This window comes from Amblyomma maculatum, chromosome 4, assembly GCF_055883805.1.
Source record: "Amblyomma maculatum isolate TAMU_Amacu chromosome 4, ASM5588380v1, whole genome shotgun sequence".
Classification (NCBI taxonomy): Eukaryota; Metazoa; Arthropoda; class Arachnida; order Ixodida; family Ixodidae; genus Amblyomma; species Amblyomma maculatum.
In genome coordinates, this window is record NC_139347.1 from 129,029,428 (window position 1) to 129,056,430 (window position 27,003).

The 27,003-nt window shown below is 44.4% G+C and overlaps 1 protein-coding gene across 1 annotated transcript; it reads right to left on the reverse strand.

Moving 5' to 3' along the window:
- Positions 1–702: 702 nt before the first annotated feature.
- On the reverse strand, positions 703–27,003 carry LOC146192367 (CD9 antigen-like). The gene is made up of 7 exons (XM_084602473.1): positions 26,678–27,003; positions 13,494–13,691; positions 10,602–10,682; positions 9,661–9,756; positions 7,520–7,621; positions 2,669–2,752; positions 703–2,083 (listed from the first exon to the last, which is right to left on the reverse strand). Exons 1-7 carry the CDS (start codon positions 26,735–26,737, stop codon positions 2,024–2,026), a joined length of 681 nt encoding a protein of 226 aa, XP_084458599.1. The 5' UTR covers positions 26,738–27,003; the 3' UTR covers positions 703–2,023.

Below are 27,003 nucleotides of genomic sequence, written 5' to 3' on the forward strand. Positions count from 1 at the left end.
ACATTGTAAGATCTTGGCATACCTCCTCAATTCATTCGCAGATATTGTTCCATATTATATGTATGTGTATGTCGTGTACACGTCCAGTTAGATGCTTTTGTTCATGGTCTTCAGCAGTGTGATATTTGAAATAAATGCAATGAACTCAACTGAATGCGCAGAACTTCTCAACTCCAAACAGCATTCTTCGTCCTTTCTTTAGGAGGTAATAATATCGCGTGGTCTGCACATTTTGCGATCCGCAGCCCTCGCAAACTAAGTAATCAATCTATTTATAAACGCCCTAACGATTTGAAATCAAACTCTTGCTCTTATTGTGGGAGTTTCGAACTTATTACATGAGAGCATTCGTCGTTCAAAGTTTCTGATTTACTCAATTTAGTCTGGTTGTTCCAAATGCTACGCAAAACTGCGGTTGTATGTTTTAGTTTTGGTAATATATGTGCTATTGGTGCGTGACGTTTCATGTTTTGCAATTTCATGCAACTCACCCCTGCTCCGGCCCTAAATGCTTTGATGGTATTTTAAAGTAAATCAAATAATATGCAAAATTTGTTCCGACTTTCGCCGCTACGAAGTGCCTAAAATGATCTGTTAATAACAGCGACATCGAATTGGTTTCGAAATCGAAATCGCGAAAGCTTGATGTTCTGGGAACTTTTGTCCGCACCATTACGCTCTGAGGTCACGTTGACACTTGCGCTCTGTATGAACACACTTTTATTCACGTGTAAAATGTTCACAGCACCCACACTGGCCATGCCATCCAGATTCAGCACACAACATTCACAGAAGCAGCATGCCTCGAAATAGTGACAGTTCAGTATTGCGCCACATCCCGGTAACGTAGGCGGGTAAATGGAGATGTGGCTCTGAGGGAATAGCCGCGTGTGTGTTTGTGTGTGTGTTTAAAAAGAAGACTACGGGACCTTGGTGCGTGACGCATACACTGGCAGTTTCCTTGCGGGTTAATTGAAATACTTGCCGCCGGAAAAGAAATGACAATCCTTGGATTCCTTCGTTGAACAGAAAAGAAACAGTAGCACAAAAAGACATCCCATACAGCTTCGGGCAGGCAGTCCGTAAATATGTTGAACACGACGCTTATCTCTGATTACAAGGGCAGACATATGCTGCATATATTTCTAATTGGTTCTGTAGAGTGAGGTTGCATGAAGGCTTGTTATCTCATAAAAGTTTGAAGCCTGACTATGCATTTGGAACGCCGTGCTCAGGACCCTCTGATAGCGTTCCGGACGACATTGCAGAAATAAAAATGAACAAGCACAGTTTTTGTATGCTTACAAAACATTTGACGAGGTTTCATAAAAAACCTGGAATAGCAGCTAGAAATTATGTTTGGCGCGTAAATCCAATAATACTAGCAAAATGGCATGCATAGCATACACAAATAGAGCAAATTTTGGTGATCTTGTGGAAAAGCCGCTGCTACAAACTTGTCGCAGATTTATATTTTGTGTATGAACAATGACGATGTGCACTTATGTATTAGGTGTTTGCATCTTTGTGCCTTAAACGAAGAAGTTATGCCCTAAAGGATGATAATAAAAAACGCCAAGATAAAAGATACAACCGATGTTCTGTGGTGCAACCTCGCCCTTGAAACATAGATATGAGCCACATGATGCAAAAACAGTTCCTACGAGGTGAATACTAAACGAGAAATGCAAAATGTACAAAAATGTCTTAAAGCTAGATGACGTTGCACGTGCTCCGTGATACAGCTCTTAAAATACACAGGAATTATAAGAGAATAGACGCCTCCTACAAGCAGAAGGCGAGGAAAGAACAAACTTTTTGCATGCGCTTTTCAGGGGCTGGTTCGATGGCTTCCTGGTAGAGTCCTGCCAAAAGCTCTCCGGAAGGACCCTCGTTTTGCATCCGGGACGACAAAAGGTTGTGATACCTTCTACGTTTTCAGGCTTTGCACGTTTTTTTGTTCTCTTCATGCCAGAAGCACGGCATATACGGCAGAAAACAATACTTTTGACTCATTTAGCTATTATTTAGAATCCTGTCGAATGGTGCAGAAAAGGCAAAGGGAGATGATCATGACGATGATCTGTAATACAAAAAAGCAAGAAATACAAAATTAATCTTAGTGCCTACACATACATGCCAACTTCCTCATTTTCAACGCCACCAAGTGTTCTTAGAGGAGCTTCTTGAAATAGGAAAGAATACTTGAGAACCTAAACGAGTGAAGTTGCAAGAACAGTTTCATTGCACGCGCTCTTGCCAGGCATCGTGGTAATGGCAGCTTTTACGAGCTCTGGGTCAATGAAAATTACTTGCTAAAGCCTTTTATAAGAGGCGATTGTGACAAAGGTTTTGAACGCAAGGGCAATATTTAACTGGTTACCTCTGTACACTGGATAGTTTCGCTGTTCATTTTGTAAAGCGATAAATCGCCTATTATTAGAGGGCAGTGTTGAATACGCTAGTAGGCACTTTTATGCTGTCGGGCGGACCACACACAACGCTCCTATTTTTAACTCCTTGGCATTTATGCCTACGTTTAGGTTTATTTTTAATTAGACGCACCGATTTCTCGGGCTTTGTTTGGCTAAGCTTACCGGAAGCGTAATAGAAGAGCCCGCATGGTTCAGTTCGGACATAGTTTGGCAAATAGAAAACTACTACTCACCTGCACAAAGCCTAGGGCGAGACCCAAGCCACCAACCACGGCTCCTGTCCGCTCCAGCAGGACCCGCAGGTTTTCGCTGCATCCCTGAAAACGTTTAGAGCGTTTAGAGGGGAGAATAAAATATATTGTTGGCGCTTATTAAGTTATTATTGTGAGTTGTGAGAAAAAATTACGATATAAAATGATGAAAGTAGTAAAAGGGTGTTGCCCACTTTTTTTTGCACGTATATGTTCTCATACCAGCTCTTGTATTGAGTGGGAAGCCTAGTATTTATTCCTCACTTGTTAGATTTAATATTCTTAATACTTTGTGGCTTTGTCTATAGCTCACATCTCCGACAAGACAGGTTTACGATCTGTCTATTAGGCTAAGAAGCACCTTTTGGACCAGAAGGCCTTTTCTAGAATTCATAGGGGAATAAATCAGTGATTATTTAATCCAATTAGTTCAGCAACGCCGTGATTGGAACATGACTGATAAATTTGGAGATATTTGTTGCATCATTTTATTGATCTTCATATTGTTTCCTTCAGAATCGCATTTTAGAAGTTACACTAATCAGGCTTGTTAAAAAAAGGTCTGCTGCAGACATTGTAATCATACCAGGTACTCAACTGCAACAGATAAAAAGACAATGACTATTATGTACCCAGGAAACTATAGGCACTCATAGTGTGATCATAAAGAAGCCTTATGCCTCCAAGTCATAATCGTTTCACTCCGACCGGTTGTTAGCATTTCATATAGATTGGACAACTATAACTAATTAACCGAGTGCTACTTTTAAACACTTATGTGGTAAAATAACTAGAAATATTAATGCTTGCATGTCCATATCTTCAGTTCAGCGTCTGTGCCCAGAAACCCACGGATAACAAATGTACCCCCGGGCAAAAAAGTGGTATACTCCACGCGCTGCGAGAAAACTGCCCACCAGATTTTTTGCAGTTATTTCTGAAATACGCATAGCGTGACCTCATTGATATACTTGCCATCTTGTCCAAGCAATATTGTGTGGCACATTTTTTTTTTATACTGGAAAAATGCAATCGTTGCGATTCGTGTGGAGAATACCACTTTTGTCCACGACTGCTGCCTTTTTTGAGAGACAACTTTTCAAACGCTACATAAATCTGATGGCTTTGGATGCTTATAAAACTACATAGGTTATGCGGTTGTCCCAGAACATATTTTGAGCGAATATTGTGCAAAAGCGACCTAAACGACCTTACCACTTTAATCGGTTCACTCTTATAAAATAGTCGTTCGAGCTCACTGCACGTTTTGCTTTTTGGGGTGAAAAAGTATTGCCTTAGATTTTACAGTATTTACAGAGGGGAAATTTTCACCGGGTCATATTCGTATTTTCTCCAAGACTACATACGCATTGCTTATTAAACTGTTACTAGTGTTGCCAGATCCTCAGCTTAAATTATGAGCCGAGCACCGGTAGCTGCACTTATTATATCATTAATGTATAGATTATAAAGAAATGGTCCTAGGATGCTCCCTTGGTGAACCCCACAAGATACTATTTGCGGAGCTGACTTAAATTCATTTATTTGGGCACACTGATTTCTAAAAGCTAAATAAGAATTAAATAAAAGTGATACTTTTCCTCTTATTCCGCAGCATTCAGGCTATTGAAACAAGATGCTATGATGTATGCAGTCAAATGGTTCGATATATATAATCTAAAAAAGTTCCGAAGATAAATTTTCTATTTTCGAAGTTTTCTAACATATATTCCTTTTGGTGCATAATGGCCAGTTCCATAGAACGGTTTTTCCTGAAGCTACATTGGCAGTCGGAGGTTATACCGAGTTTATTTAAAAAGCTTTCTACTTGTTTAAGAATCAGACTCTCTAACACTTTTGAGAAGACAGGCAAAATACTAATTGATCGATAGATCCCAAGCTATTTTCTATATTCTTTCTCGTATACGACTGCTGCTCTAGCAATTTGCATTTTCGCGGAAAAAGTCGCGGTTTCAATACATAAGTTATATATGTGTTCTAATAGCGCAGTAGTAATGTCGATGACTACTGCGCTATTAGAACATATAATGCGCTATTAGAACATAGTAATGTCGATGACTACTGCGCTATTAATTGGACATATCTGTATATTATCCGCATCAAACTAGGTACTGGTCTTCAGGTCTCTAACCATTGACAAAATGTCATGTGTAGAGACAGGTTCGAGAAACAAAGATAGAGGGCATCTGTCAATGGCTAAGTGAGGTGAATGGGTTGAGGAATTCAATGTGTGGGTGAATAATTTGTTAAATTCTTCGAGATGATTACCTGAATATTCTATGCCATCATTAGTTATCTTACTGGGACATTCAACCTGCGAGAAGCCAGACTAGAGTGATCGAAGCTTGTGCCAGAGTTGATCAAATCGATTCGATGCAGTTTGAAAGTAAGTTTCATATCTGTCCCTCGCCTATCGTGTGTCGGAATTTAGTTTATTTTTATACGTAGTTATCTCACTGGCCAAATTCAAATAGTAAAGTTTGCCAACATCTTGAATCGCCCAGTATTCATTACCGAAGGCGTGACGCAGGATTTAATTTTTGGACCACTGCTTTTCTTAATATACGTTAATGATTTGCCTAGTTCTTTCACCAAATCTATCTGCCTTTTATACACCGCAGACACTACATTATATACCAGCGACAGAAACAAATTATATGATTACAACCCTGAATTCTGAACATGGAATTCTTGTTCATTAGTGTGAAGATAAAAAAAAAACGTTATGACCTCTAATTCGTTTAATAGGCAGCGGATTAATATTTTTCTGTTTTATTTGGACAACCACTTTATTCCACTTTCTAAATGTACTATATTTCTTGGTATCCTGCCAGACGAGCACTTATCATTTAGCATGGACACTGAACAATTATGCAAAAACGTTGCCTTTGGCATTAGGGTGCTCCTTCGAACACGTCATTACTTACTGCAATATATCCTTCGGGCACTTCATTTTGCATTTGTTCACAGTCACTTAACGTACTGCATGTCGACTTGGGGAACTACGTACCTCACTCATATGTCAAGCATCCATACCCCCTTACACTGCCTCAGCTGCCCTTATATATTGAAATCGTAATATCCTTCCTGTATTGAGTATGCTCCACCTTAGATTAGCTACACTTATACACTGCGCTCGTAGTGGTGACATTGTAATTACTGCCCTTCCGTCATCTTCCCTCATAAACAGTAATCTGACTAGATTCCCTCAAAACTACAATTTGCTGTTTACCAGAATTAAAACTAATTATGGGAAGCAAACCCTTTTGTTTCCAACTTTAACTACATGGAATTCACTATCCTCATGCGGTAAAGCAGTTCCGTCATACAGACGTTTCAATATTAGCATCAAATCATTTTTATTAGGAGAGTTTAAACCGCACTATAAAGTTTTTCTTTTCTCTTTTAATGATGCATCGTTGCTCTTGTGCATAGATTTTAACACATTTTAACGTTCAATTTCTGCCATTTTGTATAATTGTTTCAAGCATTTTCTTATAGGAGGCCCTCATGACAGTTTCGCTTAGAGACTTCCTTCTGTACCAATTAAACGACACTAATTTGTGTAATCCCTTTCTGACAATACAAAAAAACCCCTTAAACTTGAAAACTCCGCATTCCCTTTTTTTTTTCTGTTCTACGCTCGTATTCTTGGTTCTCCTATACCACAAAAGCCGTGTTGATACCTGAAAATATTTATTTGAGATACTTAGTCGTAGCTGTGCTCAAGCACGGAGACGACCTCCGCGTTCCATGAGATAGCTCCACTCAACACAGCTAGCTTAATTAATTTGAAAAAAAGAATGCCATGACGTCAATGTAAGGAATTCCGCGCTTAATGAAGCAAGTGTCCCGGCGTGCATGTGGGTTCAGACTTGATTTCAGGAATTAGCGCACTCATGAAAAGAGCATGAGGTTTTCATCCAGGCAGGTATGAGCAGCAACGCGTTGTTGTGACCTTCATGACATGCTAAAGAGTAAAACTGCTTAGCAGGGACTTTATCGTTACAAAGGAACTTATTTTTCGGCATAAAAATTAAATCATTTATCGCGTCCAACTGGAATAATGGCAAATGGATAGCCGGTAACTTTGATGCGATTTGTTCCCTTATGCTGCAAAAATGCCTCATTCTACGCTGCGCTGATTATTTCGCACTTTCCTCCATAAAGCGCCCTCACTTTGTTAAAATTGGTAAAACAGGTATGCTCTGGTTTCGGCTTAATTCTTAGCAGCCTATTATCTCTCAGTGCTCTGTCTAGTACAAGAAGTTCCACTGTATTCACCAGAACACCCCCTTCCCTCGGAGTATCAGTGAAAAAAAAAAGGTTTTTCAGGCAAAACTTTTAGACTGGTTAGTTTGAGGATACCTGCTCATTTATACTGTAATGTTAAATTGAATGATACTACATTATACCGCCAAAGAAAGCAAAAAAGAGAGTAGAATACAAAATCGAGTGTTATTTATTTCTTGGCATCGATGTGGTTGCCCTGTAACCTCTAAGCATTCTTGGTAGTTTGGCAAGAAGGCAGTGATGAATATGCCAGTTTATCCCGTGCCAGAAGAGAAGGGTATTCTCATCCGCAAAATGCGTAGGAGGCAATGAAGCAATAGGTCGTTAAATAATAATGCACTTCAATAAAGTAGGGCACAATCTCTTGAACCTTAAAATGGCAGGTACCATGAGAATGACTACTAATTGCAGTTCCTAATTTTACAATCTGGGCTTCAGAAAGGGATAAATATTAAACTGGGTCTAAGTGGTTCATTCCCTGCTTCAAATGTCACGCGTATGTCCAAGTAGTACACTCACATATATGAAGATGTTGTTCGTCCGGGAGCTGCTGCAGGACTGCGGTATGGTCAGGTCACGCGTCTCGTAGTCATGCTTCGAGATGGCACCACAGCACTCCAACTGCAAGTGGTAACGTGCAGGTAGCCATGCACCATTTATGAGATCGGTTTTCCCGTCTCAGAAAGTCCCTATTTAGGCCAGACTTTTCTGACGTCATTGTGCCAAATCCTGAACAGTACGTACGCTAACTGCAGCCTTTGTCATGAACGGTTCGCTCTGGAACACGCCATCGCGTTGACGTTTCACCACACCAGCAATATTTTCCTCAAACAGGAAGGTTAGGTTAGGTTTACTGCACGCGTAGCCGAAATCCGCAGCCGCTAACGGTCATACGAGCGCGCGTTAGGAGTGAGGTATTAGTTTTGCATTGTTCCTAGAACAGTGTTCGATTGTAAAACAAATCTGTTAAAGCGAGCTTCATTGCCAGAGTTATTGTCATTCACATTGGCGAAGTCTTGAGCCCGGATCATTGATTAAATGAAACGGCGAACGATGGGGTGCTAATTTGATCCAATTCGGAGTTATTTCGCTGCAACGAATAATATGCCCTGATTCAACTGGGTAGTTTTTCCTGCTTTCCGATTCTTGACACCTAGACCAAGCATATCTCCGCCGCCGCGGCCGCGTTTCGATGAAGACGAAACGAAACAGGCGCCCATGTAGAAAGTGATGTGCGTATATTAAGGAGCCACAGGTGGTATAAACTAACCTCGAGCCGTCAACAACAGCTTCCCTCACAGCCGATGAATCTTTGAGACTATACCCTATCATACCCCACCATACCATACCATACCATACCATACCATACCATACCATACCATACCATACCATACCATACCATACCATACCATACCATACCATACCGTACCGCACCGCACCATACCATACCATACCATACCATACCATACCATACCATACCATACCATACCATACCATACCATACCATACCACACCATACCATACCATACCATACCATACCATACCATACCATACCATATCGTACCACACCATACCATACCATACCATACCATACCATACCATACCATACCATACCATACCATACCATACCATACCATACCATACCATACCATACCATACCATGGCATAATACCATTCCACACTAAACTACACCATGCCATACCATAAAATACCACATGCCCTCCTTTAAGCTGTCTCAATGCTCTTATTTTCTACTTCTTGCAATCCTCCTCTTCTGGTCACATTGACAACTATGATAACCGGTTCTGCGGCCACGTTCCCAGTGTAATTTAACAATGTCGAGTTGGAAGCTCCTATCTTTGTGACAGCATAGTGGCTTTATTATGTCAGGGCATTAATATCGTGCAATCAAGGCTCGGCCATGACATCTGCCGACTACTACCTGGCAGGTGGTTTTGGTACCTAAGGGCAAAAGTTAAGTTCGTGGATCAACACTCATACTCACTTACATAACAAATACAATGTATTACTGAGCACGAAACAACGCAAAAAGGATGCTAGAGGCACTAAGATCGAAAGCTGAGCTTGTTTTTTCCTAACAGGAGACAAAGCGAGGACCACCTGGAAGAATTATCAGAAAAGCTCATGATGTTAAGAAAAAGAAACCACGCAGCTCTATGCCAATCAAGATGGAGAGAAGCCACTAGTGTTGTAAATACTGGGTTACACAATAAGCACTTTGGCTATAGTGCAAGCCATGATTCAGAGCTGCTTTTTCCCGTTCTTTTATTTTTTGCTGTCTCCAATAAAACTTGCGTCTAAAGAGGATATCCTCGCCTCTATACCTTTCTTTATTCCTTTCAAAATAATTTGCTGCTGATATCTAATATTTTAAACAATTTTCTTCTTTAGAAATAAAGTATTGATTATGAAATAGAGGCATTTCTCTATCTTAGCTTCGCCCTAGTCATCATGCCATGGACAAGTGGTGTTGCAAGATCCCATTTTAACCGCAATGATTGTAAAGAATTTGGAAAGACATAGTACTCGTCGATAAGAATAGCACAATGACTATGCGAGTCTGTGCTTTCTTTGATGTTTCAAAAATACACTAGTCCAATCTTTCACTTCAAACCGAAAATGCGACTGCCAAGACTTACGTGAACTTGCATGAGATCCATGAAGCGTCGTGCTTTCGGATCGTCGACGATGGTATCTAGCTTTTGCTCAATTGCCACAGCCAGGTGGTGTTGCAGCTGTAACATCGAAAAGCACAAAACATATGAGAAAGAAAGAGAACATTGAAAGATTTGCATCAGAAGCCATTATTCGAAGATTGCTAGCCCATGCAACGAAGGATCACTAGTAATTGTTCCATGCGATTATATTTGTAAAAATATTGGAGAAATGCTCATTGGCTTGTGACAATGGTCACAGGATCACATAGCGTAGCACAACGCACATATCTATCACGCCATACATAGAACCCCCTTTAACTAAGTCGTATAAACCTGCCTGCATGGTCTAGCCGTGACGTGAATGCAAGCGTCCTGGCAGGCTGATTACGATATCACCTCCCCATATGTAAGGAAAAGCCCGAGTTGGCAGCTCCTGCCGAAACTAACATCAGTGTAGACCCTTCGCCCAGTCAGTGAGCGGCAATGTGAGCTGCCAGCTACCGCCTTCCAGTGCCGACGCCGGATTTTCTGATGAACACTATCGCGTTAATATATTTGAGGTCGGCAGAGTAGAGAACTGTAGATTGGCTTCTGTCACCTGGTGTCAATTAACGTGCACTGACACTTCATAACACAAAGGCGACTTCGCATTTCGCCTCCATCGAAACCTGGGAGCGGCGCCTGACATTTGTTGATTTTTTTTTCGTTCGAATTCAGAGCCATAATAATAAAATAACTATCAAGGAACTAACAATCGGCGGACTTTGCCCGTACTTTCTGCCGCCTGCCACGCGTACCTACCATCCAGCCGGCCATGCCGGAAGTGGAATTAATGAAGCGGCAGCATGAACGAAAGACATTTCCCAGTGCCAACAACGCGCCGTCCTCCATTGCAATTACAGAAGGCAGTGACATTCGCTCACCTGGTCTCCGTCGGCCACCTTCCAGACGAGGCCTGCCACGGCACACTCCATGATAAGCAGCACGAACATGGCGATGAAGTACTGCGATGAGAGAGAAGTTGCAGTACCAGGAACATTCTTGCAAAGCTGGCTGAGTTTGTCCGATGCACAAGCTTAATTCTTTCATCGAAGGCATCTCATCAGCCTGTCCGATGTTACAGAAATGAATAAGGGTCAAGTACACGGGGGTATTAATTATGCTCTTCGAAATCGAGTCGAATAGAAATTGAACTCGTACTGTTATTCGATATTAGCGTGAATATGCGCGAAAAGGGAATATTCACGAAAATCTGAAAGGGTGAGCGTCGGCGCTATATAATCTATAATCAAGCTGTAACTATCGAACTGGAGAGCACTGGCCAACAACTAGAGGCCACGAAGGACGGAATAGAGTCTATACATTGGCTCTAGGACCACGAAGCCTGCGGATGAAAAAAATTACTTTTTGTGCAAAAGACAGTAGCGGGGAAACTTGGACCGCATCTGAGTCGTTGAGAGGGTGGAGTTATCAGTCATTGTCTCTGATATCGGGCATGAATGCATAGTTCGGTAAGCCTAGCTCAGTTGACGCCTGTGCTGTCTTGAGGTTTGGAAAAGGGATAGCAGCTCGAAACAAAGTTGCTCGTGAATTAACCTCTTGGCGCACTTAATACTCACCTTTCTTTCGAGGTGAAAAATATGTTAGTAGCGATTCGTCAAGTGAGTTTGCAGCTTCTTTGTTAGAAGGTAGCGCTGTCCAAACATCAAGATGATATACCAACTAATCTCAGAAGTCATTCAAGTGGCATTTCAGGTGGCCCTGTTTTGGATGCTGTATGTTTGGCCGCCATGAACGGCGCCACACGACTGGACCGTGTCACGACGCTGAACGCGCAGAACAACAGCATCAGTGTGTTGTGGGGCGTCGTAGTCATCCCCATCTTTAGAGAGTCGTAGGAGACAAAAACTAAAGCTCAGAGAGACACATTGCAGAACGCCCTAAGTTTGGCTAAACTCGGGATCTCCCCGAGCTCCAGAAACGCCTTCAGATTATAACCAATAGTATCAACGCATGAAATTCAACCCTCGGCAAGTATTTTGTTTTCATTAGCTTCGTCTTGAATCACTCTGGGGTTATCACAAATTGGAAGTCGTCTCATGAGGTTCACGGGCAGTCGACAAAGTGTGACTCACGTGATCGCAACCTTGGTGCATTATTTCGCTTGTATGTCGTTCCACCAATAGTAGTACTTGTGTATGTTGTAGCAGAAATACTTTAGAGCAATTTTAATACTGAATTTGTCATGTCTTATATAGCATATTGAGTACATTTTATTTCGTGCATTTTGCAGTGGGCAAGACGTGCACTGAATGCGGTTTAGAATAACATGATACTTCACACCTTGCTTTGAGCCGCAAGTGGACACCACGGCGGCGCGATCAGTAGGGGAGGCTTTTATAGCATGGAAAAGTTCTAAAGGGGGACAAAGCCTCCCCTTGCCACGTGGCCGGGCATACTGAGTGCGTGATTTCAATGAAGCGCTGGCTCTGCAGGTTAGTTCATGCAGTCTTCTGCGAAAGATCTGCCCGACCATCTACGGTGGTGGCAGAGAAGCGTTGAATGCTTGTCTGCTTCCACAATACGAGAGCAACGCTAGGAAACTAGGCTGCCTTAAACAAAGCAGTATGACTAAGTTACCTTCGAGGTTGAACAGTATTTTATGTTAAGAATGAGCTATTGAATTCCTTGCCAAGCGGTTAAAGGTATGCGATTTACAAGAGCTTTATCATGGAAATAAATGGTTTAAACTTTATTACACATCTGCGCACATTTAAATCAATTAAGCGTGTCAACGTGTATGATCCCTCCTCTTTTCGTAGACTTCCTAGCTCACACATTGTAATCCCTTTACTTCATTGACCGTGTCAGTGTTCCGATTTAAAAGAAGCTTCAGGTCACTGAATATGCTCTCGAGACATCCTGCAAAGTCCGTGATGTTGCAGGGATGTAGGAAACTTCCAAAATACAAGCATACTAGGCCGACACACTATGAAATGAGCGAGGCGCCGCTTCTACACCGCCTCAATAAGAGCGTCAGAGGCGTCACTTACATTAAGAATCACATTGAGTTTGGGCAACTTAATGCCCTGCTTGTATCGACGCTTTTCGACAATGTATACAACTCTTAGCGAACTAGAGAAAATAAGAGGAATTGCTTTTCGACCTTGAGCGCATGAGGCCTGTTATGGAGTCTTCGCAGATGTTAATCATCGTCTAGCTTGTCGCAGAGTCACTTCAACAGCATGCATTTACGAAAAGCAAAAATGATGATGGAATTCAAGGTAGGTCATATCGACGTTTGCCGCTGCTGGAAGTGATGCCTACGCTGATAGTGCTCCCGCCATGACAGTCTCGAAATTTGCTTAGGAGATTTCAGAATTCATGAATTTCTCTCTAGTTAGCCTCTAAGTCGAAACCATAACACGCGTTCCTGGCGTGGCGTGTAAATGGGATGGCGCAATACTAGCGCGTACATGCTAGCATTGCGCCACCTTCGGCATGCTTGCCGGCCTTAGCAAAGCCATGCTTTCGGACACCAATATTATGATCACGATGAACTTAACAGGCGCTAGGAACATCATCGCAAATGTATCTTTTCCCCATTATCGAAGGCACATGAAGTGAAGCGGCAACACAACCAGAAATCTCGCGTCTGCAGCGGTTTAGATTGAATAAAATACAGATTTAGTTGTTCTCGCAGTCCCGACAGGCAAGGCAGTGCCGCTCAGCCTGACGCACAACAGAGTGAGTGCTAGTCTTGTCGCGATACGGTACAGGCTGCCACAGCCACTGGGTGGCGCCGAGGGCCTCACCGTGAGCAGCATGCAGGGACTGTCGATGGCGGCGGCACAGCATCCCATGAAGCCCAGCACGAGCAGTAGGACACCGACGGCCATCACCACGTAGCAGGCGCTGTAGTAGTTGGACAGAGGAAGGTTGTCCTGGTACACCCAGAAGTCCGGATCCGACCGGATCCAGATGCCCACGGAGAGCACACCTAGGCCCAGAATCTGCACTCGGATCCGTGTTCAAACATCCACGGTTAGCTATCGTCAAAAGGCGGTCTTGTAAGGTGTGAAACTGGGCGCGAGGAAAGTGTAGAAATGAAATAAATCGACTGTACATTTCAGCTGAAGGGGCTGCCAAGAGAAAATAAATACCCTTCGGTGAAACATAAAGGCTGGGTACGTTGTGTCCGTCGCACCCTTAAGGACACAAAGCTGCATATTTGTGTTGTGCTCAATGTTAACGAAACATATGTTGTATGCATAATACAGTATGCGCACAAGGGAGTTCAAATAAAATGGCACGTTAAAATAAAGTATCTCTGCCTTGGAGTTAGAAGTCTAGACAACGCAATGGCAATTTCTAATAGACACAGCGGCGCGCGGCATTGCAAAGTGCAGGCCTCCGCTGCCCACCTAGCAAAATGCCAGCTTATGGCCGCCATAAGTGACATGAAATTAATTTGAGCCAGTCAGTTCATCAGACATAAAAGAAAAGAAAAATGTGCAACGGCACAGAAGTCGCAAATGTGATTTTAAATTAAAAAAGTTAAACAACACACAAGAAACCCAGATAGATGCACCCATTTTCTTTTCTCTTTGTCTACTTTAGTTCGCTCGCGACTTCGAAAAAACAAAGAATATGGTCCCTAAATTTCCAAAGTTGTACGCGACGCTGCTGTTTATGTATTTACAAGAATTAACGTAGTTGTGAAATTCTCACTCAATAAAATTTAAAATCTAATTTTATCGCATTGGCTACACATACCAAACGGTACGGACCAGAGATCAACCGTGTTGACGTAATACACCACAAGAAAATTCCGAGGTGATTTCCCAGTAAATGGTGCTGTCGTTAAGTCGTTTATGTAGCTCGCGAAGTTCGCAGTTGGACCGTGCAGCTTCTGTGACGAGAAAATAGCTGGCCTCGCTCATGATGGCCGTTGAAGAGGCGCTATCATAGAAACGGACAGCGCAACTGTGTATCTGTCACATTTAAGCACAACAAAGAGCGAACATTTACTGAGTTCCTGATCGTTAGCTCTTCTCCCCTAATATACAAACCTCAAGACAAATGGATGGTGAAAATGTGACTTTCGCACTGTGCCACAAACAACGTCGTGCCCAGGCGCCAGAACAGTATACGCTGTTGCCGCAGACGATCACGCTACGATCGATGGATAACTCTCGTGAAAATCGGTCCAGGGGTAGTTGAAACTCTACAAACGTTTTACTGTTAATGATTCACACAGAGGGGACTTTTTGCGAAATATTAGGTTGTTAGTGCATATTCACAGAGCAATTATCGGGAATCGTGTACTGTATAAATGAAAACTACGATTCCTTTATCGTCAAGGCAACTCGTATCATCGTAAGAGGTCCGAATGTGATCAAAATAGTCACTTAATATACACAATGATAATGCAGTCGCTGGTGAACTCTAGGTTGAAATAGGTACAGGCCATATTTAAAAAGTGGTTGGCATCAAAGTTTATTGAAAGAAATTTAACGCTTACGAAAGATGAAGCTATAACATTAGTACGGGGCAAATGAGATAGCTGCCCGAGGGAGACAGGCGGGCGAGCGGCCTGATCCTCAAACATGAGAAGTAAAAAGAGGATTTACGTCGCTGTCTCTGCTTATTGAATTACGAGAATCCAGGGTAGCTCTGAAAAGTAATAAAACTCTTACTTTTTTTTCGAAAGTTAGACTTCATCATTACCAGGCTGGTTACGCCCAAAGCAAAGCAGATGCCTCACCCATATGCCTTTAATTAACTCAGTCCTGTGGCAACTGCGCCATCTTATCCCCACAAGTTTGCTACAGACGGTAACAGAAAACGAGAAGAAGAACACAATCACAAGAAGAAGTCAGAGGACAATGTCCTGCGTACTTATCCTCGTGAACGCCTGTTTTCTGCTGATTTTCTTTAACCCCATACCAACTGGCCCAACAGTCTACGCCCCATCAATTCGATATGTGCAAGTTGAGAATAGGCTGACTATTTCGCTTAGGACAAGGAAACAGCGGGGCGCTATTGCGCATGGGCAGAAAGCTGACGCTCATTGGGTGAGTTCAGTTCAGTTGTTCAGTCGTGTCCGACTCTTCGTGACCCTATGGACCATATCACGCCACGCTTTCCGGTCTCTCACTATCTTCCTAACATCACATAACTTCATCTGCAGCGCCTCGAGGATGCCATCTAACCATCGCGTTCGCTGTCTACCCCTTCTCCGGTGACCCTCAACCTTTCCCAGCATCAAATCTTTCTCCAGCGACTCCTCTCTTCTCATCAAATGACCAAAGTAGCTGAGCTTCAACTTTAGAATTTGACCCTCCAATGAGCAGTCAGTGTTTATGGTCGACAATATCGACTGATTTGATCTTCTGGCCGTCCAAGGAACTCTCAACAGTCTCCGCCAGCACCACAACTCAAACGCGTCAATTCTTCGGCGGTCAGCCTTCTTCACAGTCCAACTCTCGCATCCATACATCACAGCTGGAAAGACCATAGCACGAGTTATACGGATCTTGGTTGGCAGTGTAATGTTTCTGCTCTTTACTAGGCGGTCAAGGCTAGCCATGGCTCTCTTTCCCAGAAGCAAGCGTCTCCTAATTTCATGGCTTTGGTGAGAGACGAAAAAAAAATTCAGGCACTGGGTGAGAGACGACGCTAAACAAATAGTGGTCAATTAGCTTGCCCTACAAGTGCCGGAAAGGGTCGGGAAAGATGGCAGCGTCAGGCGAAGCGAAGGACTTTCATATCGCAACCAGAGAGAGAGAGTGAACTTTTATTTGTCCAACAGCGTGACTATCCCGCTCTTCGTGAGTTAGACACGGAAGGTCGGACAGTCGCCTTAGTTGCAGGCCGGTAGTTCTTGGACCCCGGCGACATCTTCGGCCAGTCGAACAATTTCTCTTTGGGATCTTGGGTCTGAGCATCGCAGCAGGTTTTCCAGGCGTCTTTAATTGTATTTTAGCCCTGCCTGGTGACTTCGCATATTCCCATTTTATGTGGTCTAGTGATCCCCTTTCCTTACGTGATGAACATAGGTCTGATCGTACTTTCGGCCATATATGGTTGATCAGAACTGGATTCGGGTATTTATTTGTCTGTAGCTTTCTCCATGCTATTGCTTTTTCTTTGCCTAACTTGGGATCTGGTGGAGGTAGGACTTTCCGGCTATGTCTGTAGTGCGTTCTTATTCCTCTATAGTTAGGTACTTTAGTTTGCCTGGCTCCGGTGACACACCTCCAGCCCGGTGCCTCGTTTCCGGGCATGCCTGCGTGCGCTGGCGTCCAAACAAGGGTGACGTCTCTTTCAGTTGTCTTTTAATCGAAGATTCTACCCGCTGGCGTTGCTATGACCCCTGCGGTGTAGCTCTCGATTGTACTTCTGCTGTCACTGACTGTGTATATTGCTTCGGTCTGAGCAAGAGTCAGTGTTATTGCAGCCTCTTCCGCTATGTGTATCGATCTTGTTTTGTAGAGATTGCTGTTCTCATTTCTTGCTTGCCATTGACTACGACTGCATTCATTTTTCTTTTGCCGCACTATGTAGCGTCTACACATGCAATTCTATCTGGATTTTCAGCATCGAATATCCGTGTCTATGTTTCTACCCTTTTCTCTCGTCTTTGCTTATTATATTCTGGGTACATGTTCTATGGTAAGGGGGGGGGGGGGATATGGATCCAACCAATTCACCGTGCCGCTTCACTGTTTCTAGCGTTCTGTGTAGATGAATGGGTAGTGAACGCTCTGCTAGTCTGGAAGTTCCCGCACCACAAAATTAGACTGAAAAAATTCCGAGAGTACTGCAGAATCTGCACAGGACAAATACGTAAGCTTGAGCGCTGCTGTGTCGTCCACGAGATGTTTCAGCAGGATTCCACGAGTGCCAGATACGGCGCCTTGCCTTTCAAGTAAACCAATTATATAACGCCGGTGACCTCTGATGCGTTAAACGGAATGCTGGTTGTGTTCAACAAGTAGCGCGTGATGTAACGTGTGGAGCAGCAACGCTCAGGCTTTTGTATTTTTGTACTGCAGATTCTGCAGTGCTCTCAGGCTTTTTCAGACTGCAGTTGGTTGATTATCTCTCTTTACATACTTTCTAACCATTCCCACCCCATTTGTGCACGCAAACCACGCCTTTTCCTGCTCGTTCACGTTCAAACATTTAAAATTTCCCGCCACCGAAAGTTAGGCCTACGTTACCGGAAGTCGGGTACCACCTGACTTCTTTAGACGTCCGCATTACTCTTCGCGGCAATTTCGGCATCTGATTTACCTAATTGACTCTATTTAGTTAGCTAATCAACCCACATGCACCTTCCGATTTCCCATACGAGATTTTTTGATGCCCTATCTGATGGTACCATTCGTTTTCGTATAAACTCATTCGTTAGAACGTAATCGTGCGGAAAAGCTCATGATTTCACGAAACCACTGACATAGCCATACAATACTTCGCATTAAAATATCTCAGATTATAAGATTTCTTCGCAACCCCATAGCTGCAAGGCTCAGCGCATAAGCTTCGTTTGATCGGCATGGGCGAGAGACTTCAAAAAAAAAAAAAAAAAAAAAAAAAAAACGCCCGATGAACAGTTTAGTGCTTTTGACAACAAAAATTACGAAGTAATAAATTTTTGCTTGACGCGTTGTTTTTATTAATTATGAATATTTATATGCTTGTGTAGGTGGTGGTGAAAACGTTTAATAAAATATGGGGTTACATGAAGGTTGCTGTGGGGTCAGGCTTAGTGCCCTTCCCCTCACAAACACTAGGTGGAGTCCCTAGTACGAGACCCCAGTGGCTTCCGCTGCCGCCATTGCTCTTTTGACCAAGGCCTTTTGGGCTTTCAGGTCGGAGCAGGCGAGTAGGGTCGCCTCCCAGTCCTCCCGGGTGGTGTTTTGGTTAGGTGCAAAGGCAGGGTTGGAGGGGCACGCCCACACCATGTGGAAAAGGTCCGAGGACATTTCCCCGCAGTGTGGGGACTCCCCGGAGAAGGCACTGTCAAAGTGTTTAAGTGACGCCGGGCACATCATAGTATTCGTAAGGAGGCGAAGAAACACGCGTTCCTCCGCTCTTGTTAACCCTTTACACGGGTGGGGGTAAATATTGTGCCTGTTTTGGTACAGCTGCGTAATTTCTCGGAAAGTGTAGGCTGGTGTAAATTCTTCTGAGGAGGAAGGAGACGAGGTTGCCCGGTTAGAAAGCGCGCGGGCGGCGGCATCTGCTGCCTCGTTTCCTTCTAGCCCAGAATGGGCCGGAGCCCAGACTATGAAGCGGCGGGATGGACTTTCCACGCACGAGCTGTTTTGCAGTAGTCGGCAGGTCAGGTCCGAGCTGTTTTTTAGTAGCCGGTAGGCCAGGTACGGGACCCAGCCCTGTTGAAAGTTCCTACACGCCCCTCGTGAGTCCGTTATGATTGTTTTGGAATCAGAATGTGTTGCTGCTAACGCGATGGCGACCTCCTCTGCCTGTGTTACACTTCGGGCTTTAAATGTGAGCCCGTTTACCGTTTTGGACTCGTGGATCACTGCCGCCGTGTACCACCCGCCTTGGTGCGGGCCGGACGCGTCCACATAGTACACTCCGGGTTTCCTTTCGTAGTGATGAGCTAAGGCCTCTGCCCTGGCCATGCGCCTACCCTCGTGGTCGTCCTTGGACATATTAGTGGGGAGTTGTTTTACGTGCAGGGCGTATCGCCACTCCTGGGGAAGCCTTACTCTTTCCCCGGTTACAGTCGTGTGTTGTATGTGTAGACGGGTTAATAGGCGACGCCCCGACGGTGTCTGCGATAGTCGCGTGTATTGACTCGTTAGGTGGGCTTCTCTCAGCTCCTCGAACGAGTTCGTCATACCCAGACCTTGGAGTCTCAGGTTCGACGTGGTTATAGGGAGGTCGAGGGCCTTCCTCGCTATTTTGCGCGTGACCACCTCGAGGATGTTCTCGTCGTGTTTCTTGAGGTGGAGATAGGGGGTCGAATACAGAATTCCGCTTGTTACAAAGGCATTGGCCAGCCGTAGAGCATCTTTACTTCTCAGTCCCCCTTTTTTGTTTGAGACTCTGCGGACCATTCGGCCCACCTGGTCTCCCACCTTTTTTAGCTTGTCGAGTGTGGTCGTCGCTAGCTTACGCTGGTGAATGAAAAGGTCCAGTACTCTAATTTCCTCTCTCTCGGGTATCGGTTCTGATCCAAGTCGCAATTCTATCTTGTCTGTGCATTTTTTGGAGGGACGAATATGGACGAATTCGGATTTTTTTGGTGAGCACTGAAGGCCGCATTTTTTCGCGTACTCATTTACAGCGGTGGCTGCTTCCTGCAAGCTGGCCTCCATTTCTCCGAGAGAGCCCTGCGTGGCCCATATGAAGATGTCGTCCGCGTACAGCGCGTACTGCACGCCCGAGACTTTCTCCAGGTGGACCGGGAGATTTTTCATTGCCATGTTGAAAAGAAGCGGGGATAGCACCGCTCCCTGTGGTGTACCTCTCGTGCCTAATAGAAAGGGACCGTGGTCTGCGTTCTGGATCCTCACGTAGGCCTGTCTGTCTGAGAGGAAGCGTTTTATATACTCGAACGCGTTCTTTCCACACCCCGTCTCCGAAAGGTGTGTCAGGATGGCCTCGTGCGTCACATTATCGAAGGCTCCCTTCAGATCTAGGGCCAGCACTCTCTTATCCCCGTTCGGATGTTCTATTGGATTCAATATTTCTCTGCTAAGCTGTAGCAGGACGTCCTGAGCCGATTTATTTGGCCTGAAGCCATACATCGAGTCGGCGAAGACTCGCTTATTTTCAAGATACTCGGAAAGTCTGTCTCTGACCATTGTTTCCATCAATTTGCCTACGCCCGACGTGAGAGAAATGGGCCTGAGGTTGTCCGTATCTATGGCTTTGCCTGCCTTTGGGAGGATAGTTATGAGTGCCGTCTTTCATTCGGTGGGAAGAGGAACTTCGCCCGTCCAGATCGAATTGAAGTGTTCTAGCAGGGATTGGTACGCGTGGTCTGGTAGGTTTCCTAGGAGTTTTACCGTGATCCCATCCCTTCCTGGCGCGGTCCCGCGTTTCATTCTCGCTAGGGCTGCCTTGAGCTCGTATAGTTTGAAAGGTTCATCCAGCTCAACATTTTCGTCTCCACTGTACCTATAAGCTTATCCCCTTGGGTCTTGGGTCGTGCTCAAGTACTGGTCTCGGAGCTTCAGCGCTAACTGGGCCGTATTTCCTTGAAACGCGTGTATTGCTCTCTGCAGGTGTTTCTGCGACTCGGAGCGCGTCTGGTTTGGATCTATGAGAGCTCGGAAGAGACGCCATGTGTTTTTGCCAGACATCTGCCTAGCTGCCGCGTTGCACCGCTCTACCCAGTTAGCGTCCGTGAGTTGCGCCGCGTATTCTGCCGCCTCTTTTGTTATCGCCGCGATCCGAGTTTTTAGCTTGCGGTTATGTTTCTGCCTGCGCCATCTTTTAACCGTGCTGCGTCTGGCTTCCCAGAGGTGGAGGAGGTGGGTGTCCACATCCGTCACCGCCTCAGAGAGCTTTACCCGCGTTTCCGTCGAACGGAGACTGGTCAGCAGCTGTTTGGTCCAGGCTTGGTATCCCTGCTCCTGGATAGAACTAACATTATATTATTTTTTAAATTTTGCCCAGTCCGGCATCCTAGTCTGGCCCGTCGGTCTGGTAATGGGTTTAGTGCGGATCGTTATGTTGATCAGACAGTGGTCACTACCGAATGTTTCCTCCGTATTCGTCCACTCCACTCGCCTCGCGTTTTTTGAAAAAGTTAAGTCCGGACAAGTGTCCCTCTGCGCCGAGTTCCCAATTCGACCAAAACTAAAATAATTTATATTTGCCGAATATAGAATATTGCGTTTAACTTTCCAGCCGAAAGGGCGCTCCAAGCGGTTAAGGTAATACACCACCTACTACCACCCCTTTCAAAGAGGACGCTCTTATATCCCATCCATCTATCCGTAATACAGAAGCGGGCTATCTATCCTGCATACTAAATGTTCTCGCGAGTACTTAACGTAAGGGCTGCTGTATGTACCGTGAACAGAAAACCGCAATCTCATTTCTCTTTACCGAAATTTTTCTAGTTTGATTCGTCTACTTAACATGCCGCCGCATCCTATTATGAACTTGCCTTAACTTGATATTGATTTAGTCATCTTCAGCGACCATCCGCTATATGGCCTTAAGATTATATTTCTTTCCGAAGCGCATTTCTTTAGGATTTCTACAAGAATCACGTCTATTCCTGCCTTTTATCTGACAAATTATCCCTTCGCGTCTCTTAACGTTATACCTATCATCATCGTCTGCACAGCTGACTTTGTGTTAATCAGTTTAAGCGTAAATCGTTTCAATAGGCTCCAATGTTTCTGTCTTGTCCATTCACACATTCATCGCCACACTCATGGAGCACTCTTCAGTAACGCTATATATGATGTTTCAGTAGCGTTAGTTTGGAGGCGAGTGAGTAAAAAATATTGATTCTGCGGTATTTCAGAGCTCAAGGGTCGCCACAGACTACATTTGAGTCAGAATTTCTCTTTATCTTATATTTCTTAAACATTACAAGTAAATGTCTGAAAAGCCTTGTTGGGCCCCAGTTAGGCACTTAAACGAAATAGACACTACTTTCTTTAAAATGGCAGCATTGCAAGCCCACGCAGGCCCACCAGTTATGGCGACACACAAATATTCGACACTTTGGAGGGCACAACAATGGCGACTGTCGGGTTGCACACATCACAAGAAGAAGAATAAGCCACTGAGTCACCTCCGAATGAATACCAAATGCTGTCACGCTTATATAGACACTACTGAAGGGTGTCCTACGTGGGATAGTAGAGAAAGGGCAGTGACACGGCTATTATAAGAAAATAATAGGGCGTTGCGATGGAATATATGGAGAGCAGAACTTCACTGCAAGACAATGACAAAACCTCCTCCCTGTCCGGATGCTCAAATTGTGTCCCTAATTGCTATATGTTTGTTCAAACAATATAATAATACTTAGGACGCAATATAGATCAATATTATTTCATGTGTTCAACTAATGTTTACGATTTAACACATATAACACTGTTTTATTTAGAACTGACAAACCTGTAATTTATTTATTTTGCAAAATACTGGAGGCCATTTCTTCGTCCAAGAAGGAGTGAAAAGTACATTGTTTATATGCAATATAAGAATAAAATAAATTCATGTTTAGCAGCATATACAATTACAAATTCGCTTTTTGAAGACGTGTTCAAGCCCGCTTATGTAGTTTTTAGATTCGAACACATATTGTGGCAAAAAAATTTCTGTCATCAATCGTTCTAGGAAAGAAGCTATGTTCAAAAATGTTTGTTCTATCAGAGATTTCTGCATGGTGCTCCTGAACGGTACGAGTTTTTACTAAGCGAGATTTGCTATTTGTTACCTTCAACCTTGAAAGAACTTTCCAGCGCAACATGCAATGTTACAGAAACGTATATAGCAATCTTAATCGTAACAGTAAACATTCCATGCTATCTTGGACACGTGGAAGCGGCATTCTTTTGAGTTTTTCGGAGAAGTGGCTGGTATAAAGGCGCTTGATTTGAGGTTAAGCTAATCCAGGTAATGTGCGATGGATAGCCGGTAGGTCCCAAATCGGTAAGTTGGGCTGGGGCAACACTACTAATACCTATGTAAGATCCAGATAGGAATCAGGTGGGAAAGCCCACAATAAATTTGCCCATATTCATGCCCCATGGCTCCCATTCGCCACTGCTTAGGCTAGCACATCCAAGATTCCTGTATCAAGACCCCGTCGGTCTCTTCCCGACTACTCGATGGGAGATGTAACATAAACGTGGGCTCTATGTAAAAAAAAAAAAAAAAAAAAACACTTCTAGCCGAATATCTGTACTGTGAGGTCCCACAATGCGCCTGCCAGTCAGTGCTAGGCCATGTCATGTGCCAAACATTACAGTAACTTTAAAAGGCCCCGAAACCTCAAACGGTCGACGCAAATTTTATTCCAACATGCGGATAATGACATTCAAGTGATCAGAAAAAAAATATTCATCAGGGGCTGCTTACATCAGTTCAATGTATGACGCTTGGCGTCATTCTTCAGTGCAATAAGAATGTGAGCAACCTCTCATAAACTGCCTACGTCGATCTGATAGGAGCCTACTGGGAATTGGATAGCCTGCTTCAGAACGCACGTTTCTTGAACGGGGTCAATCAATTAGCTGACGATTTTCTTTTCTGTTTGCGATGTTTCTTTCCTACCAAGTTCAATAATATGTTAACCGACAGCTAAAAGCTGAGCTCAAGCTAAACACACATTTTATCGAACGCTGATAGTTGAATACAGTAGTTGTGTTCGTGCTATCACTGTTGTTACTTGAAACCGAAGGAAGAGGCGATGCGCATGCCGTACGAGGCAGGTTCAAATTATGATCCACCATGTTTTGCCTTTATCCTCTGACAAAATACAAGCAATGTTGCGAATGGAGCCCATACGTTCGTCGCTGCGCATTTCGGTGTGACGCATAGCATGGACACTGATAAGCCAGTGCAGACGCATTGACAGCTTCTTCCAGCGGCCGACTCAAGCACTTGGAATGCAGGACATGCAGGACATGCAGCACCCTGTCGGAAGGGCACGCGGACATAACAAAGAAACAAATTTGTTTCTTGATGGCAGAAAGTTCTCCCAAGTTTGTGGAATCCGGAAAGGATCGTGTGACCAGCGTGCTGCATGGCATCGCCGTGTTTGTCGCGCCTCGTGTTATCGCTGTTTTGCTCTTCGTGACGCATATCGCGTGTCTATACCATGGCTCGCAGAAGGCCCATCATAAGGCTCATGCCTAGCCATCTTACTTAAATGTTAAAGAAAATTGAGAAGGGCAGCGTTGTGTTAGCATTGGTGCTAACAATGATAAGCGACTTCACACAAATAGACGGGACGTGTGAAGGTGAACACAGCATTGCTGGAGTCCGATCCCCTCGTTCGTGATTTCTTTCCTTGGTTCTATGCTTTTTATGCCTAGCGCCCAAGTCTGAAGAGGGAGTGGGCATTCGGTTCTAGCTTAGATTACTCCTAACGGCCTTCCGTCCTTGCTAAGGGTATAATTTTACTGAGCGCGACAGCTGCTTACCCTCCATACACATGGTTTTAAGAAGAGCTTAATGAACGGGTCGAAAACTGCGAGGGCCGTGGGACGTGTCGACTGAACCACAGCAGCTTTTTTCCAGATTAGGAACTGCATGCATTCAAGAAATTTCGAGCCACGAACAGGCAACTATAGCGGAAGCCGCACTGTATTTGTGCGGTTTCCGGTACAGTTTGTGCGGGCCCCAAGTACGGTCGTCAGGACATCGTTCTAAATTATCATTATTCATACCCCGTGCGCACTCGCGCGTTTGTGAGAGTTTGTAATATTATATATTCCCTTTTTTCTGGGTCCTGACTCAACTGCATTGTCCACTCATACAGCAATCATTCTAAACTTTGGTAAAGACTGGCTGAATGGGTAACAAAGCCTTGCCATTTTTCTGAGTGTGGCTTACTTATGCCTCGGTGCACCGGTCCCCTGTTTTGTATATCTTGTAGTAAATGAAAAATGACACCACATCAAGCACTTTCTCTAGCATTCGCCTATTTGCTGGCTACTGTGTTATTGTTGACGATGGATTTTATGGCGCACGGGCAAGGTTGGCTAAAGAGAAGGATGGCCTAATGTATTTTTGTCTACACAAGGTGGGGTAAGATGCTCATTTCCGAAGTATTTCGCCCCATATATGTCCAGCACCAGGAGTGCGGAACGCTTGTAACCACTGCATCTTTGGTGGGTGCCCGGCAGGGACTGAGTTCTAACCCCGCGTCAACAAGAACGACGATGCTTGTATCTTCCACATAAAGGCCCTGTTATAGAGGCATTTAAAATGTACGATATGAAAACATAGCCTCTTATTCCTCGCCCCTTACCTTGTTTGTTATTCGGATTACTTGGTTCTACATTTCAGAAATGCAGCGCACCCGCAGACCTGTGTTGCTCCGCGAACAAGGAAAATGTAATAGTTCTTTTCCTATGGGCACCTGTGGGCATCTAAACATTTTCAGGAAATCAAACACAAACGCGCCTAGTTGCAGTGGAGTGAATGCTGGCACCATACTAGTCCGCGGCTTTGTTTTCTTTTAACTTAGCCTTTTAAGATAAAGTTATTTTGTTCCCGAGACCTACCTGCATACAGATATATCAGGCCGGTCGTCGTGAAACGGTACAAAACCGAAGTACTAATCTATTGCATACTCCAAGTGTTTTTGGCGGAAAGCACTCAAGTTACCTCTGACGGGCGTGCAACAAACGAAACATTATGTTGAAGGCGCTTAATAATGTCCTGGTTAACGTCTTTTATATAAGCGCTGCCTTTCCATTGGACAAACATCAGCTACCTAGGCCTGTTGCATTAAGGTATCTCACCTAAAAGTTTAAAGACGTAGTATATACGTCGCTTTCCCCGCCGATGTCTGACAAAATGCATGTGTTCGACGGAGATCGTTAGTGGACCTTTCGCGTCATGGCTACGTAAATGCTTTATGTGCATGGTATGTTGAGGAAAGGCTGACCTTTGCAGTTGAGAAGCGCCAAAATGTTTTAAATGAGTGCTTTCGCCCAGATGACATCTGTTGGTGCAAACGATTAGCATGAACGGATTAACGGATGGCAGACATTTCGATCATGCTTCAATAGTTTCCACGTCTAAGCGAAAATTAATTTGTTTATATCTGTCCTCAGCACGCGCACAACCTTCATTTCGAAGCCGCTAAGGCTGCCAGATGTCTACGAAACTTAAAATCTCGTGCCTTAAAAAACAAAAACAGGAAACGAAACCGTCAACCGGACGTACGTGCTTACGCCTAACGTGGACGACACTGGTCAACAACGGTCATGCTGGAACACTCGGGGCGTCGTGCAGCGCCATGCAGACTCACCCATACGAACAGGTTGCAGGTGATGAGGATGTATTTCACGCAGGCTACTCCTTCGTCCATGGCTTCTTCGTGTCGAGGCTCGCGTAGTCCTCAGGGTCGACAGAACAGCAGCACTTCTCCCCGAGACCGGCGCGACAGAGTACACGGGAGAAGAATGTCGATTACACAAGGGCGGTGGCCGATGCGTCGTCACCTCCAGGTGAGCAAGCCCCAACGCCCAGAATGCTTCCCGTTTGGACTTCGCCGTTATCGCGCGCGGCGGAACGCGCTGGGTTCGTGCAGTGAGCGCTGCCTTGCGAGTGTGGACGTCAGGCGAGGGAAGCAGG